The 17,886-nt window shown below is 38.6% G+C and overlaps 1 protein-coding gene across 1 annotated transcript in view; it reads right to left on the bottom strand.

The window, feature by feature from the left end:
• The window catches only part of VPS13B (vacuolar protein sorting 13 homolog B), a 798,623-nt gene that overhangs the window by 81,780 nt on the left and 698,957 nt on the right, over window positions 1-17,886 (bottom strand). Inside the window, exons 41-43 of the mRNA XM_060287492.2 lie at window positions 15,275-15,456; window positions 13,830-14,179; window positions 8,416-8,577 (exon numbers count right to left, since the gene is read on the bottom strand). Coding sequence (XP_060143475.1) covers window positions 8,416-8,577; window positions 13,830-14,179; window positions 15,275-15,456 — 694 coding nt within the window. The remainder of the gene's footprint in view (window positions 1-8,415; window positions 8,578-13,829; window positions 14,180-15,274; window positions 15,457-17,886) is intronic.

Here is a 17,886-nt window from a genome sequence, read left to right as displayed (position 1 = left end):
ACAATATATGCCTGATAATTCCAACCTCTGGGTCACATTGGTGTTGGAATCTGTTAATTATCTTTCCCTTGAAATTGAGTAACTTTGTTTTTTTTTGAGATTCTTGAGATCTGTCAAGTAATTTGGGGTCATATTGTGGACACTGTAAATGATGCTATGTTGTGGACACTCTGGATTCTCTTATAAGTCCTCCAGAGTGTTAATATTTTTAACAGGTAATTAATTTGTTTAGAGTCAAACTAAAACTCTTACACCTGGGTGAGTGGCAGTGCAGATTAATTCAGTTCTTTAAGCCTTGGGTACAATCTGCTTTCAGTCTGCCCCATGCATGTGTGGTTCAGTAGTAAGCAGACAGGTGGGCCAAATTTCAACATATTATTTTCCCATTCTCTGGCTTTCCATTTTCCAAGATTTTCTCCTCACTGTCTAGCAGCGTTGGTTGCCTGAGATCTTTCACCTGGTACCTTGGGCCAGAAAGACAGTGGGCCACCCCTGCACTGCTACAACTGTGGCTGCCCTCAAAGCAAAGCCAACAAAAAATGGGTAAATCGTTCTGTGCAGATTACTTGCTCGAAGATTCTATTCACCTCCAAAATCTGCCTGCCTTTGTTCGTCTCCAGAGGTAGTTGCTTTGTGTTTTGCTCACAATTTATAGCTGTTATTCACAGAAAGATCAGTCTGTTAGGCATTTTCACCAATCTCTGACTTCTACTCTGTCTTGGCTCAGGTACTATAATCTCTCTCACTCCTGGGCTATACAGTGGTGCCCATACAACCCTCTGCATGTATTCTCAGCCTCCTCTAGACTGTCTTCTCAACTACACGACGGCAATCTTTCCAAAATGCAACTGTGATCCCGTGACGACTCTACTTAAAATCCTTCAGTAGCCAAAAGCTGCCCATCACATTTAGTTGTATCTCCTCAAAATGGACAGCCAGGCTCTTCAGAACATAACTCCTCCAAACAGTGGTGTGTTGGAGCTGGCTCATACTTGTTTGTGAAAAAGTATTGCTAAATATTCAGGAATCTTGTGAGCTGGTTGTTAAATCATTGGTAGCTTGAAATCAGCGATGGTAGGAGTACTTTCACCATGATAATCGGCCAACCCTGCAAATCAGGGTAATCCCATCACCACCAAAGAGCCAGTTTCCTAGCACACATCTCTTCAGCATGGCATGCAAATTTATGCCTGAGTTTATGCTGAACAAAACCTGAATTCCCTTGAACATGGCATGCTGCCTGCCTGTCTGTCTCCCTGGTTCCGCCTCATGTACACAGCATACAAGGGCCCTCATGGCCTTCATCTACTTTTCTGTCTTGCAATTCCACACATGTACTCTACACTGTAGCCAAATTAGTCAAGTCCTACCATGCCATGTTGTTTCATGCCTCTGTGGCTTTCACACATGTTGTTTCCTTTACCTGGAACCGCTTCCCCACTGCCTTTCCCTGACCTAACACTTATTTAAACATGAAAATTCAGTACAAACATGCCTTCCACTAGGAAGCCTTGGCAGATTCCCCTCCTCATGTTAGGAAACATTTTCTTTGAGTTCTCATTAAGACCATGCCCATATCCAGATGCAGTTGATTGTATTTCCTGGTCTCTTGCTCTTCTTCCCTATGGCTAGTGTTTTAATTCAGTTACCCATCATTTCTCCCTGTCTGGATGCCACAATATCCTCATAGATATAGATCATGTCTATAATAATTTGTTTACTTTTCTGACTCCCTCATCAGACAGTGAGTTTCTTAGAAAAATGTACATATTTAATTACACACAATAGGTCACAAGAAATGATCATTTATTGATTACAAATGAATGGGAGGGAAGGAGACCAAACAAGCAGCTAGAAAGAAATAATGGCAGAGAGGAGGGCTTGTGAGTAGACTGAGGCAGGCCTTGGATGCCAGATAGTTTGGGTATATTTAATAGATGATGATGGAGGCTGTAAATATTTTTGGACAGGAAAGTATCAAAACATTTAGGAAAATGAGCTGTAGTCTGCAAGGTAGATTGAAGTGGGGCAAAGATGTAACTAAGAGAATAATTGATAAAAACTATTGCAATAGTTCATAAGAGAAGCATTAAAAATAACCATTCTTGATATACTGGGTTGGCCAGAAAGTTCGTTTGGGGTTTTCCATGGCATGCTACGAAAACCCGAACGAACTTTTTGGCCAACAATGTCATTACACTTGCCACTGTTCTAATTAGCATTTGAAATTCCTGTCTTTTAGTCTATATATAAATATTTTCAGGGTTTTTACTTAACTTCTCTCTGATTTAATAATCTATATCCTTTATTTTAAAAAGTTGAGAAGTATATAAAAATGTAATACATTGGAAAAATACCACCTTAAAAAAAAATACACCATTCAGAGGCAACCACTGGTAACATTCTGACATACCTTCCAGTATTTTGACATATTTTCCAGTATTTTTCTATGCATTTTTTCTTATATTGTTAAGATCATATTGTATGTGTAGAATTTTATGTTCTGCTTTTCTGACTGATATGATATGGTAGCACTTCACCTTCCTATGTAAAAATTTAAAGGTCCCATAAAAGTTCATCTCATAGATACGCCAGATTTTACGTACCTATTTCTTTAAAAGTGAACATTTTGATTTTTTGATGGTATAAGTCAAATTATAATAAACATTTTTGTGTATAAACCTTTGCTTTAATTTGGATTGTTTCCTGAGAGTAGATTACTAGTAGGAGATTTACAGGGTCAAAGGCTATGACCATTTTAATAGCTATAATGCTTCTTATCATATTGCTTTTTAGAAAGGAAGTATCAATTCCACCTGCACCTTCAGTGTGTAAGAGTGCCTTTTCATTGCCCTTTCTAAGCAAACTCTGATATGCTGTGTGCCATATAATATAATAGCAGGGGCGAACACTTGACAAATTTATCGGTTTGAACGGTTTTGCCAACACAGGATATATACCTGCGTCCCTAAGTCTACTTTTAAAATTTTTTAACTTGTGACTGTGGCAACAAGAAATGTGCTCATTCTCTAGATATATGTGTGCACATGCACTATATAAACGGATATGGAAAGAGTGGTGACTGAGTGAGAAATGACAGTATAGCCAATAAAATTGACAACTGGCTGGAATTTCCCTAACATAGGTAGATACTCAAAAAACCATCACTTTTCCTTTAGGCAGGAGGAAAAATGATCAGATCTGACTTTTAAATATTTTTACATCCAAAAATAGAGAACTGCGGAACTTCCTGTCTATATGGGCTGAGAACAAGAACAATACAAATATTTTACTGTTATGTGGTAAGCACAGGTTGATTTTACAAGTGTTAGATTTAAACTATTACCTGTCATTTCATAATTTCTGAAAAATGCTACCAAGTTTTCAAGTGATGGGAATCCCATTTAGATCAGAACAAAGACAATTTTATATCAAACCTTTAGTCTCCTGAATTTTGTCCACTGAGAGACCTGAGAGCAGGGGTTGGCAAATCAGGCATGGCTTCTGGGCCAAATGTGGTGCACCACCTATTTTTGTATAGCCTGTGAGCTAAGAGTGTTTTTTACATTTTCAGATGGTTGAAAAAGGTCAAAAAAAGCATACTAGTTTGTGATGTGTGAAAATTATTGAACTTCAAATTTCGTTGTCTATAAATAGAATTTTATTTAAAATTTTTAAAATTTATGTCACACTCATTTAAAATAAATTTTAAAATTTATTTTAAAATTTTATGGCACATAGTCAAACTCATTTGTTATCATTGCTTTTGTACAGAGTTGAATAGCTCTGAGAGAGGCTCTAAGGTCCTGAAAGCCTAAAATATTCACTGTCTGGCCCTACATAAAAAAGTTGGCCCATCTCTGCCTGATGAAACTAACATCTGATTTACATTTTCTTCCCTAAATCTGATTACTTTGATGAGTATTTCCCAGATGCTCTGCTGCTCTTCCAAATTGATTCTTACCTTGTTGCATTTCGCATTTTTAAATATCTGCCATTTTCACAAGCTTATAAAACTTCCTACTATATCCATTTTGGAGCAATATTTTGTTATTTTCTATAGCTCTGTCTAGAGCTCATTTTCACCTTGACTGATGGTTTGTTTTTTTTTTTTTTTAATGGTACGCGGGCCTCTCACTGTTGTGGCCTCTCCCGCTGCGGAGCACAGGCTCCGGAGGCGCAGGCTCAGCGGTCATGACTCACGGGGGCAGCCGCTCCGCGGCATGTGGGATCTTCCCGGACCGGGGCACGAACCCGTGTCCCCTGCATCGGCAGGCGGACTCTAAACCACTGCGCCACCAGGGAAGCCCTTGACTGATGGTTTGATTACTAAAATTCAGTCACTCGTAGTAAGAATTCTAAAAAAAAAAGAAAAAGCATAATCTATAAATTGGGCATGTTTTTTTTTTGCAGTACGCGGGCCTCTCCCGTTGCGGAGCACAGGCTCCGGACGCGCAGGCCCAGCGGCCATGGCTCACGGGCCCAGCCGCTCCGCGGCATGTGGGATCTTCCCGGACCGGGTACGAACCCGTGTCCCCTGCATTGGCAGGCAGGCGGACTCTCAACCACTGCGCCACCAGGGAAGCCCTAAATTGGGCATGTTTTGAGGGTAAAAGCAAATGTAATTCCTTACATACAAGATAGAGGCATTCCTTTTGCAAGCAGTTTAATTACCTAACAGTGCTCTCTCTTAACCAGAAAAGGAAGTTAACTTGAACAGCCTACACACAAGTCCTACTATGATGGGAGCGCCACTAAAGTCAGTTTGGCTAAATTAAACAAAGCTTCCCTTGACTCTGAGCTGCATATACTGCCCATATTCTGGGGAAAGATTCCATAAACTCACATATCCAGTCCTTAGATTCAACTTCATATAATGTGAAGCACTTCTCAGTAAAGGACTGGTTACTGTTCTTGTCCAACCTGATCTGAAGTCTACTGAATTGGAATATTTAAGGGCCCTCTGTGGTGGCATATATGACTGTGCAGCTGAATATGTTCAATTATTCCCTAGGAAAAAGTTTTGTTCTTCCTTTGTTTGCTTAGGCAAGCAACTGTTGTGGGATATCCAGCATTTTAAGTGATTCTGCCTCAGAGCATGTGTTAGAAACTATAAGGAGAGTTTATAACATTTCAATTCTAAAAGGTTTTTCAGCTTTGGATTTCTGGAATTGGTTGTGTCTATATTTTTTTCCATCCTGTTGGGACTTACTGTTGATAGCAACCTCCTGTGTGGTTCTAAGACATGTTGACCTCTTTGAAACCTTTCCAGGTGTCATTGCCACTTTCTTGATCTCTGCAATATAAGCTACATTGTTTAGCAGAGTTAAGTTCTCTGAACTTTAGAAATCCTCCCTGAGACTATGAATTGACTAACACCCAAGGTAGCATAAACATGCAGACACAAATGTTCCTAAAACCAAGCTGCTGGGCAGTGCAGGATATGACTTGGAGTCTGGAAAAAGGAACAGTTTGCTCACTTGTGAGTCTATGACTACCTCCAGGTGCAGTTTGAAGCTAAGTGGTTAGCTTTTCTGATCCTCAGATGTAACCTCTCATTAGAACACAGCAGAATATGCAATTGTGTGTGTATGGAATTCCATGAAGACCCTCTGGGCCCATTAAGACCTCTCTGGCTTCAGAGGGTCCTAAAACACACTTCTTTACGTAGCATAGGTAGCTGTAGTAAAGAGACACCTTTTACAAATACAATCTAAGTTTTAGTCTAAAGATTATAATGACTGTAGCTCATCTTAAAATTTGTATCCAGAGGATGCAGTTACAAATTAAAAAGAGGAAAAAAAAGTTTAATAGATACCTGTCTTATGTTTCCAGTTTGTCATTAAAAGGTTCTTATTGTTTTTGGTCCTTAAAGCTTTGCAAGGGTTCATACTTGTACCAAGAATCCCATATTAGTCTAGCTTTAAATGTAGAGTATTATACCAGTGATTTCTCAGCCCTTCTCTTAAAACCTCACCATTTGGCTCTTCTAACAGACGAATCATGCTGTCAAAACCTAGGAGAGTTTGACAATGTGGTAGAAATAACACTATATTGAGAGTGAAAAGACATGGGATTCAGATCCATCTCTACCACCATCTTAGCTTAACATTTCTGTCTCCTTACCTATAAAATATGCGTAACAAAAAATACAAATCACACAGGGATATTATGAAAACAAGATTAGTAATAAATACAAAAAGACCCAAGCGCAGAAGAGTATAAATATGAAAGGTATAGTGTGGCAGTGGTTAGCCATTCTTTTTTCCTGTTTATGTCCTTCCCATCTAGAAACCGTACATCCATAACATGAAGACTACTGTTACTCCACACCCCTGAGCCTTCTGTTCTTACGATCACCTTTCCCATCCTGGCTCCAGTCTCCAGGGAATCTTGAGGGTCACTGAGGGCCATGGTAGTCTATGCAGCTTAAAATGTCTTTGAAGGGAGGTAAGCTTCCTCTGCTTTGCTTTTTATCGGCTAAGGCCTGCAGCGTGTGTGTATGAATGGGTGAAGTGGCTACAGGTACAGGATACGATCACACATTACTGCACCTTCTCAGAGGTTTCTTTCCCATCACTATTAGTTCATTTCTGGGAATGCAATGATCATAGAAGCCTTTCGAAGCTCTAAAAGGCTGTACAACATGGATTGCCTCTGGGTGGTTGGAATTATAGGTGGTCTTTTTCGTTTTCCTTTTTTGGTTTATATATCTGCTCTACGTTCTTACTTTTGCCATTAATAAGAAAAAAAATTACTTATTTTTGAAACGAACCAACCAACCAACCAATTGTCTTTTAATGATGTTACAAGGGGTAAACAACCAAACGACTTAAAAACTCGCTTACACAGACATTTCTCAAAAGGAGGATTAGAAAATAAGGGCACGGGCTTTCCTGGTGGCGCAGTGGTTAAGAATCCTCCTGCCAATGCAGGGGACACGGGTTCGAGCCCTGGTCCGGGAAGATCTCACATGCTGTGGAGCAACTAAGCCCGTGTACCACAACTACTGAGGCCTGTGCTCTAGAGCCCGCGAGCCACAACTACTGAGCTCATGTGCTACAACTACTGAAGCCCACGTGCCTAGAGCCCGTGCTCCACAACAAGAGAAGCCACAGCAGTGAGAAGCCCCTGCACTGCAATGAAGAGTAGTCCCTATTCGCCACAACTAGAGAAAGCCCACGCGCAGCAAAGAAGACCCAATGCAGCCACAAATAAATAAATAAAATAAAATAAAAAAAAAAAAGAAAAGAAGGGAATGTCATTCATTCTAAAAATACAAGTGCAATATCATATCATATGAGACAGTTTTGTAAGAACGTTTATTAGAAAAGGAGATATGATGTCTTAATGTCCTGTTAGAATAACCAGAATTAAACAGACTTAAGAAGAACTGCACTATATCTACTTTTCCAAATTTTATACTAATAGTGTGGCAATATGACGAAAAAGCAAGTAAGAAATCAGAATCGAGCTACTGAAAAAAAGAAAATAGCTGAGGGTGTAACATATTCTAAAGCTGGTCTATAGACGAGATGGGAAAACTCTCTAATCTAATGACTTTCTTTTAATCATAAGCAGACAGTAGTTTCCTTATTACCCAGAGTTTTAGAAATACATTATTCTTGAGAGTACTTCCTAGGATTTCTTTTACTCATTTAAGACATCATCTTTGTATTTAATTCATCCTCAGCTATCCCTGCAGGGCACATCCCTCTAATTATTCCCATCTAAAGTGACAGGAAAATGGAATTATACTACTTGGAAAACAGACATCCTTTGGTATGTCTTTTCTCAGTGCTCCCTTGGGCATAGTCTGTCATTGTGCTCATTTTGTCACAGACGGTGAGCTGTCATTGGAGGGAAAGGACTAAGACTTCTCTGCCTTTGAATCCCCGGTGCCTAAGACATGACTGCCACGGACTATATACACAGTAAGAATCTGAATAAACAAATGAAAAATAATACCCAACATACAATGTTTATAGTATATCAAGCACTATTTTAGTGCCTTGCACATATTAACTTATTTAGTTCTCATGACCCTATGAAACAGGTACTATTATTATCCCCAATTTACACATGAGAAAACTGAAGTATGAAAGCAAAGCGAGGTAATTCAGAGCCAGGATCCAAGCTGACGTACTCTGGCTCTACAGTTCAACCTCATAATCACCACACCAGGCTCCCTCAAGAGCACCTATGCTGAACAAGAGAACGTCCACTCCAAGAGGAGCATGGGTACACTGTGCTCCCTCCTCTAAACATTTCTGGGTTTCTGTCAGATGTAGCCATACTGTGCGACCCCGTGGGAGACTTAAAAAGGGAAATAACTAGACACAGGCACACAAATGCAGAAGAAATGAATCCGCAACCTTAAAAATTGCTGTGTTTGTAAGGCTGTTTCTCAAATACCTGTGGGGATTTGTGAGAGCGCCAGCTGTACTGGTGACTATGGAGACTGGCCAGCAGAATATTTTCATCAGTATCCACCTGGCCAAACCGCAGTGTCTCCTGTGTGTCATTACAGATCACAAAATGGCTGAAGACCAACTCCTCTACCTCAGGGCATTTATTCTGAAAGAAAAAGAATACGAAAGCCAATGTGCATCAGATTAATTGCAAGATGTTTGGCAGCTGTCTGCCCAGTGGCGATTGTTACAACACAGAAATACTAAAAGATCTGTTGTCATTAGCTCTGGTATACAAAGTATTCTATACTTCCAGGATAAGCACAAAAAATACCTTAAAGAGATCTTAAATGTTCCAAGAATATGTTTTGATTTATATTCCTGCAAAATAAATCATACACACAGAAGAGTAAAAGAACAATGAGATCCTTCAAACTTTTAACATTTTTAAATGAATTAACATGCTACAAAGAATGCCGTACTGGGTAGCGCACGTTTTTGAGCAGAGTACCACAGGCTAGAATTACCATGTTCCTGGCCTTCTCAACTTGACAATCAAGACCAATTACCAAAGCCACAGTTTGTACCCTACAGAAAGTAAGGATCATTTAGGTAATACATCCCCAGTTCCCTTGAGGGGGAGGGTGGATGTGTGTGTGTGTAAATCTGCTCAGGGAGAGATGTAAATAAAACCATAACTTTCCCGCTATTGTTAAGAGGCTGAACACACAAAACAGATCAACTTCAGAGTCAGTATAAGCCAAGCTGCAGTTTTCAAGGCAAAAAACGTTAGTTGAAAAACAGTTGTTGGTGTCTGTTTCAGCTAATAATCAATCAGCAAATGTCTTCCATTAATCTACTAAGGTTCAGCAAATTAGTAATACGTTCCTGTGTTGGTACCTCCTTCTCAACTTAATGGTATCTCCACTGGTTGCTGTTATATCGAAGCACTGGCAATGTGATAGAGCATTTCTGTGCTTACTCTTTTATCACTTTGGTTAGCTTATGGCTTAAAAAATAATAAACATACCTTTGGTAAATGAAAAGAATAGCTAAATAAATGGTTAACTTGAGAATGCAAGAAAAATATCTTAACTAGCCACTGAATCTGCAGACAATAGGAGGTAATATGTAACTGATGCTTCTCCAGTTGGCTTCTATTTCCTGGTTGTGGATCTAAATAATGTCACAATGCCACACTCTGTCATTTGCCATTTTACTGAGGGGAGGGAGAGTAAAAAGGGATATACCACTCATGAGCATAGAAATTTAAGTGACTACATGGCCTGAAGCCAAGGAGTCTATGGATGAACACACCTGGAATCCAGCCTGGACCAAGACCTGATCTAGAACCTCATGAGAACATTTTCTTGGGAGGTACAATCCCCTCCTAATCATCCAGAAGGCCCCTAAAGTGGGCAGGCAGAGCTCTACAGCTGCAGTCGGTGAAGAGGCCCTGAAATACCTCATTCTTCTAGATACCCTTGAGGGTCTCCTAAAGCGTTCGCTATATCATCCATCTATTCTCACCAAACCTCTCTATTCTCATGGAGTGGAACCTTGCCTGACAACCACAGGAATCATAAAAGGAGTCTCTGGCTAAGTGAGACTGAAGCAGTTATAACCAGTAATTATCTGCCGCCTACCATATTACTTTTTGCTGTGGCTTTTAATCATGAGCTATGATTTCAAAACTGGACGGCCCGTGGGTTTTAGGCGTCCTGCCTGATCTGGCCCCTGCTGCATCTTGAACCACTCTCCGTTTGCCTGCTAGACCCCAGCTCCACCAGCCCTTTTCAGCCGCTCCAACGCTGCACTGGCCTCCTTTCAATTCATCCAACACATCAAATTCCTTCCTGCCTCAGTGCCTTTCTTCTGCTTGGACCTCTTTTCCTCCTTGCTTGACTAATTTCTTCCAACTCAGCTTTCAGGTTCCTGTTTTCAGGTCATGCCCTCAGAGTAAAGTAGCCTCCTGGGATCCTCCCAGATCACCTTAGGTCCCTCTATTTTATGCTCACACAACACTATGTATTTTGCCTTAAAAGCACTGATCCCTATTGGGACTGAGTAATTATTTGCATGATTATGGGTCATTGTTGTCTCCATCATTAGACTCTATGCTGCATAAGGGCAGGAACCAGGTCTTTGTTAGTTACAACTTTTGCTCCTGTAGTCAGCATAATGCCTGACACATAAGTACTCAATAAACACTTATGAAACAAACATGAGTAAATTTAACTTTTAAAATTACAAGTGTAATATATGTTCCCAGTATAAAAATTAGAAAATACAGAAAGTACTGATTTTTAAAAACAAAGTCTCTAATTTTATACTCAGGGATAACTGCTGTGAACATTTTGGAGAATTTTTTTTTCCAGCAATTTTTCACTTCTGAGTGTCCTGCCTGTTCCTATTCTAGTCTATCCGATCTAATCCTATCTTATATACCTTATATATTTAAAGGTTTGTAAACCTTTAATTAAACTGGAGTCACAGTGTACAATTAGTTTTGATGAGATTTTTCCATTTAGCGTTATATAATCAACATAAACTGCTCTCCTTGTAAACATTTTTCTCTCCGTTAGGTCCAACAGTACAAACATGAAGAAAGGGATATGATTCCAACTCCCACTTAGATAGACATCCTGAGACTGAAATTCAATTTTCATAATGAATTGGGATCAATCTGCTGGTTACACAGAGGTTAAGTTACCAGATGGGGCTTGGGTAGAAAAAAATCATATTACTTTCCTCATCTCTAAAAACTGACCTTTAATAAATGATGAGGGTTTTAGGAAAAAATGTAAATGAAAGAACACAAGGGGCTTGTTTACATTTTTCTAAAGAATACTCAAAGTCCTCAGGGAACTGTTTCTCTACTGCTCCTTCATCTGTGGAGTTCATTAAAACTGTAATAAGTTTAAGCGTTTCTTGGAATGTTTAAATTCTAGTATATTATAAAAAAATTTGTACATATTGTATGTGACATCATATAAAAGCGCAACCTCAGAATGCTTTCGTAATTAAGAGATGGCTTATTTACATTTAAGATTTGTGCTGGACTGTTATACAGGCAATTAAAGAGAGATATCATTATGGTGTAAGATAAGATACATGAGCACAACCTTGATTTTTAAATAAAAATCTCCTTTAAATCCTATTTGGTCCAAATGTGGGAATGTGACATGGAAATATAAAGCAAACTGCAAGTGGCATTTTGGGTCCTTAATCTGGTTTCACAAAACATTAATCATTTACAAAAGAGAAAAAAAAAACTACAGCCAGAGAAATCAGACACTGATGAAGGCTTCTGTTAATCTTGAACTGTGACCTAAAGGTGAAAGGCCAAATTGTTTCATGCTTCAACTGTCTGGTCCATCCACACTGGATACAAATGACTTGTCTCGGATACGAACCCGATAAAAAGTATGTGGAAAACTCAAATTGCTTATCCAGCTTGTTAAGTTCACGTTTTTCATTGGCAATAATTATACTGTATATGAGCATTATATACATAATAAAATCCAAGCTTGGGTAACTAAGTTTCCCCTCTAAAGGGGATAAACCACATTCAGAACATCTTAGAAACAATGAACTTAATAACCCCTCTATAAGCCCATTTCAATGTCAAATGTCCTGTAATTTCAAAGTAGTGCATTTTTGTATTTACTTTAGAATACACAGGGTTAGAGATGCCTACCACATTAAAACTTGGTGGCAAGTACGCTTGACATGGGAGGAAACAAGAAAATTATAGCAACAATTACAGAAGTATATCCTCTTGTGGCTCATGTTAACATTGCCAAATCCCTGTATAAATCAGAACCAACTATTCACAGAATGTACCTGTCAGCGATATGCTACGTGACATATGGCTCTACTTAATCAAATATACAATTCCATTTTTAAAAAAACTCAGAATAGTCCTTCAAGGCACTGTGTTAGCCAGTCAGTCATTCACACTCTGATGTGGTTTAAAACATTTAAATATTTATGCACCGTATTTTATTTATATGTATAGCTGTGTCTAAGAGAATATTTTTACCCTGGGAGGAAACTGATATTTCTGAGGGCCATTTTGCAGTAGTTGCTACACATGAGTCCTCTTACAATGGTCCTGATACCAAGACAAAAATATCCTGGGATTAAATGCTCTATCAATGACTCTTTTATATTTTCTGGGTTTGTTTTTTATTAAATGCATTGTTCAAAATATGACAAAAAACAGAAATTGGAGCCACGGAGGTTTTTTTCACATCGCTATTCGAACCAGCTGCAAAGATTTAGATCACACTAGCTCTTATTTTACGCATGTCCTCTGCAGCAAGAAAACCATGGAATGCCCTTAAAAAAGAATTTTAAAATATGAAACAGATGTGTTATCTTCTTTCCCTTTGCTATTGTAGTGCCATGTTAGGTAATTAATTCCTTAGTCTTGTATAGGTCTTCATGCATATAAAGAAAAGAGTTCATTCCCATAAAAATTCTAGAACTCAAGCCCCTCCCCCCCACCACTGCCCCATCCCCACATGAGGTCAGGGTGGAGTGAAGGACCATTTCTCTTGGGGAGTTAGTCTGCACAAATACCTGTAACATACAAAATGTGGGGAAATGTCTCAGCTTAAATAACACAAGCTTTATTGAAATGCAATATTATACTGAAAATCAGTAAGGGAAGCAGAGGTGATTTGTTATTAAATCACTGAGCATATTATCAATATTATCCAAATATTCTGTGAAATTAGTTTCATGTTAGTGGACGTGGGCAGGTTCCCCATTTTAAATATGTCATTCAAAACAGACGTATATTCTAACTCTTTTTCGATATGGATAATTTCTGACAAAAGGTAAAAGTAAAAAATTATTATCAAGAGTCTTTAGCTGGTTACAAAATCTATTATCGAGTGCTTTTTTAGTGAATCAAAATGGCAGAATGATAATGGGAGAAAGACTAAAATTAAATTATACTATGTTCACATAATTTCCTCTCACTGCCTTTTCTCTTTGAAAAGATGAACTGCTTATATCAGGAAGCCTCACACAGGTTCTTCATTTCTGCAATGGCTGCTTCGACAATGTGATACATACCAAGTTGAGCTTTGGCAAACTAAAGCCATAATACTTGGAAAAAATTTCTGGGAATGTGTTACTTTCCACACAGATGTGGTACATTAGTCACAAAAATGTGGGCATCATCTCTGATGCATGTGTAGAGAACCCATGTTCTCCAAAGGTTTTAAAAATAACATGCATCACTTTGCCAAAACAGAGGAGGCCCCAAATATTATGGTGCCCATCAAATTCTTCATTCTCTCACATTTTTGTTTGTGCTTAATTTACTATTAGAAGTGATAACATAAAGTGCCTAGTAAAAGATCACACACAGACAAACTGTAAACCGTTCTAGAATATACATACCTGTTGCCAAGCTTGTATTGCAGTGTTTAGAGAATGAACTACATGTTGCCCAAAGTTTACAAATATTGAGTCAACGTTGATAGAGCAATCAATCAGCTTTTCTACTGCATTGCTGGAAACTGCAATCTGTCCAAAGATGCTGAAGGGTTTCACCATGCTTTGCATTGTAACATTTCTGCACTCTAGAAGTTTACAGTCTGCTTGAGCTGAGAACTGCATCTCCTGACAGACAGAACTATTGTTCCATTGTCGAAGATACATGTGTGGTTCTTTGAAGGAAATAATCATGTATTCTAGTTCAGATGGCACATTTTTATCAGAAATAAATGGCTGTAGGTATTGCGGTGGAGCTGTTGAGAAAACAAACAAGAAAAACAGCAGTTGAGATGAGCCAACGCTTTATGGAAATAAAGAGATGACATTTAAATTATTCATTTCTTGGTTACTGAATGCAATATTTGCTGGTTAATAAATTCAAATATTCTCTTGAAGATAATATAACATTTGAATTACCATTTGATATTTGCAAACAAAACTGTTTTGTTCAATCAGCAGGTCTCTTTACAAAGGTTACATGCACAGATAAAAATTTGATCACAAAAGACAACAAATAAAATGAAGAGGAGGTAAATATTTAAGAAGCATTTCATAGAAGTGCTCTGTATCTACCATCAAATCTCAAAACCAAAAACATGACCCAAACAGAGTTAGAAAATACAGGTTAAACTCCATTTTTGCTGAAAAGGCAAGATGCTTAACAGCAGCTGTGTTTAGTTTTAATCTGATTTTTTTCATTTTTCCATTACATGTAGGTTGAAAACCTAATACCAGAATCAAAATGTATTAAGTAGAAAAGGTTTGGTACAGGCTTTTAGGAATAATTATTCATGAACATGAGCAAACTTATAAAAGGCCACTTTTGGTGTGTGGAAAAACTTATTCTTGTACCTTATAAACTTGTAAAAATGCTAGTCTTTTAAATTATTGGAGAATTTGCCCATTTTTTGTAGAAGGTTTTTGTACTTTCGAGATAAGGTAATATCAAGTACTTTTGGAAACTATATGCCATTCATGTAACGGCTCATAAGATAGGAAAAAAATAGATGTATTTCTTTCAAAAAGATCATAATTGGAGTAACAGTAAAACCTGCAATTTTTGTAACTTCCTTGAAAATTCTCATTAGGAAGTGTGCAAAATCATGGCAATTCAATATAACTGGTACCCTATATAACAGGTCCATAAGATGGTTCAAATGTAAGGGGGACACCTATCATATGAAATCAACTTCAGAATAACTTTGCTGGTGCTTACTGTTAGAGGAGATGAATGCTGCTTCTAAAAGTTTCCTCCACCTTGTGAGTGGTGGTCAGTAGGGAAGGAGTTTTGTGCAGGGATAAAACAGTAAGTATTAAGTGAATGTTATTCTGATGCTAAAATAGAGTACCTGTGCCTAGTTGATCAAGGTGATGACAAAAATGGAACTCCAGGTGAGCAAACTGGAAGGAAACGCCAAGAGATGGGACAAACCATGGCGTAAAACAGGAGTCAACTCTGGTACAGGCAGCCAGGGCTGTTGGAGTTACAAGTTGGTCACAAGTGCTTTGAGAACCAGATTCACTTGCAGAGCTGTGGGAGATAATTAATAAAATAAGTTCAATAACCTAAATTTCCCAACATCATATAAATGAAATGTCTTTCTATAGGGGTTTTTAAAGCTAGCTCCCATAATCCTATAGTCAATGTTCTCATCAAATCTTCCATATTTGCTCACATAAACAAGTCGTTTTAAAAAATTAAGTTCTGAGGCTTCCCTGGTGGTGCAGTGGTTAAGAATCTGCCTGCCAATGCAGGCGACACGGGTTCGAGCCCTGGTCCAGGAAGATCCCACATGTGACAGAGCAAGTAAGCCTGTGTGCCACAACTACTGAGCCTGCACTCTAGAGTCCACGAGCCACAATTACTGAAGCCCATGTGCCTACAGCCTGTGCTCCGCAACAAGAGAAGCCACCGCAATGAGAAGCCCATGCACCACAACAAAGAGTAGCCCCCACTCGCCACAGCTAGAGAAAGCCCGTGCACAGCAATGAAGACCCAATGCAGCCAAAAATAAATAAATTAAATAAATTAATTAAAAAAATTAAGTTCTTGCTGATTATTCTCTATGAGTTATTAGCAGAAAAATTTTGAAGGATTCCTGAAACCCCAGGCCATGTTGACCTCCAACCCAATTTTCTTCCATCCACATTTCACTTAAACTAATATGAGAACAAGTTGTCCATAAGTTAAGACCAACACAATTCAGAGTATGACTCTGCTGTTCAAAAAACCCAATATTTTCAGTGTCATCATAAATCTTTCTTTTGTTTTACTTCTCCAGGTCATCCACATCCATATTCCCATATGAGTTAGCCAATACTCTGTATTGAATACCTACTGCATACTGTATTAGGTGCCATAAAAGTTATGACCATGTCCAGAAGAACCAAGGCTCCATGGACAATTACACCACATGTGTCCTCTCTTTACTTGTCAATCCTCCCAACACCATTTTATACCAGTAAAAGTCAATTAAAATAAACAGTGAAGGCATCTGTAGGAGGGAAGAAATTTGTACATAGCGGCTGCTGGTGTGCATGGGAAACATGCAGCCTAGCTGCCTCCCCTCAATGCTAGTAGAAGCATGAGACCTGGGGATTGGGAGGGGCCAAGGTGCATTCTGCTAATTGTGGATCACTAAATAGATGCTGCCCTATTCCCCCTTACCGTCTTCCACCCTCTTCTTTCCAAATCTGAAATTTGCTCTACAGCTACGGTAGCCTGGCTCCCAAATCCATGAGGAGCCTAGAGAAGAAACAATGGTTTATAGTATCCTAGGGAGAACTATGACAAGAAAAACTGAAGAAATAAATCCTTGGTTTTCAAAGAATTCCCAGTCTAACTGGCGATATAAAATATGTAGATGTTTACAAACATTATAAAACAGAACAACCAACAAGGAATAGGCAAGTTGGAAGTGCTGCCAGAGTGGAAATACAAGAGGAAGTCAGAATGGCACAGGGTGAATCATGTGGGATTTGCAGAGTGTGAATCTTCAGCTGAGTTTTGAAAGAGGTTGTAAAAAGGCTGGTGAAAATGAAAGCTAGGTTTACTGAATATTTAACTTCAAGGTGTTTATAGTTATGTGGTGGTATTTACCGCAATGTTAGAAAAACTCCACTGCATGCAAAGAAAACACAACTCTGGGGCACTATGTTTCTGATGAAATGTTATGCATGAAAATGCAGCTAGGTATATTTTTAAAACTTCTATAAATGGGTATACTAATCCAAATAGCTTTCTAGGAATTTATCTGTGGAGTTACAAATAAAGATCTCATTTAAAATAAACGACAAGGTCCTACTGTATAGCACAGGGAGCTATATTCAATATCTTGTAATAACCTATACTGGAAAAGAATATGAAAACATGTGTGTATGTATGTGTATGTGTGTGTGTGTATATATATGTGTGTGTGTATATATATATATATATATATACACACACACATTTTATAACTGACTCACTTTGCTATACACCAGAAACTAACACAACATGGTAAATCAACTATACTTCAATTAAAAAAATTAAAGTTAAAAAAAGATCTCATTGGCAAGGTAAAATTAAAACTTATATTTATTCAGAAAGACCAAACTGTATTAGTTGTACGTGTGTTTTAGAAAGGAGATACTTTTTTTTTTTTTTTTTTTTTGCGGTACACGGGCCTCTCACTGTTGTGGCCTCTCCCATTGCGGAGCACAGGCTCCGGACGTGCAGGCTCAGCGGCCATGGCTCACGGGCCCAGCAGCTCCGCGGCATGTGGGATCTTCCCGAACCGGGACACGAACCCGCGTCCCCTGCATTGCCAGGTGGACTCTCAACCACTGAGCCACCAGGGAAGCCCTGTACGTGTGTTTTACACATATGAAATCTCTCCCTTATAATACTTTAAGAAGTTGTTAAAAATAGGGTATAGCGTTAGTCAAAATATTAAAAATCCAGGTGAGAGTACTTTGAGAT

Source organism: Globicephala melas, chromosome 17, assembly GCF_963455315.2.
Source record: "Globicephala melas chromosome 17, mGloMel1.2, whole genome shotgun sequence".
NCBI lineage: Eukaryota > Metazoa > Chordata > Mammalia > Artiodactyla > Delphinidae > Globicephala > Globicephala melas.
The sequence above is the reverse complement of the archived record's forward strand: the minus strand, read 5'-3'. Positions and strand labels throughout refer to the sequence as shown.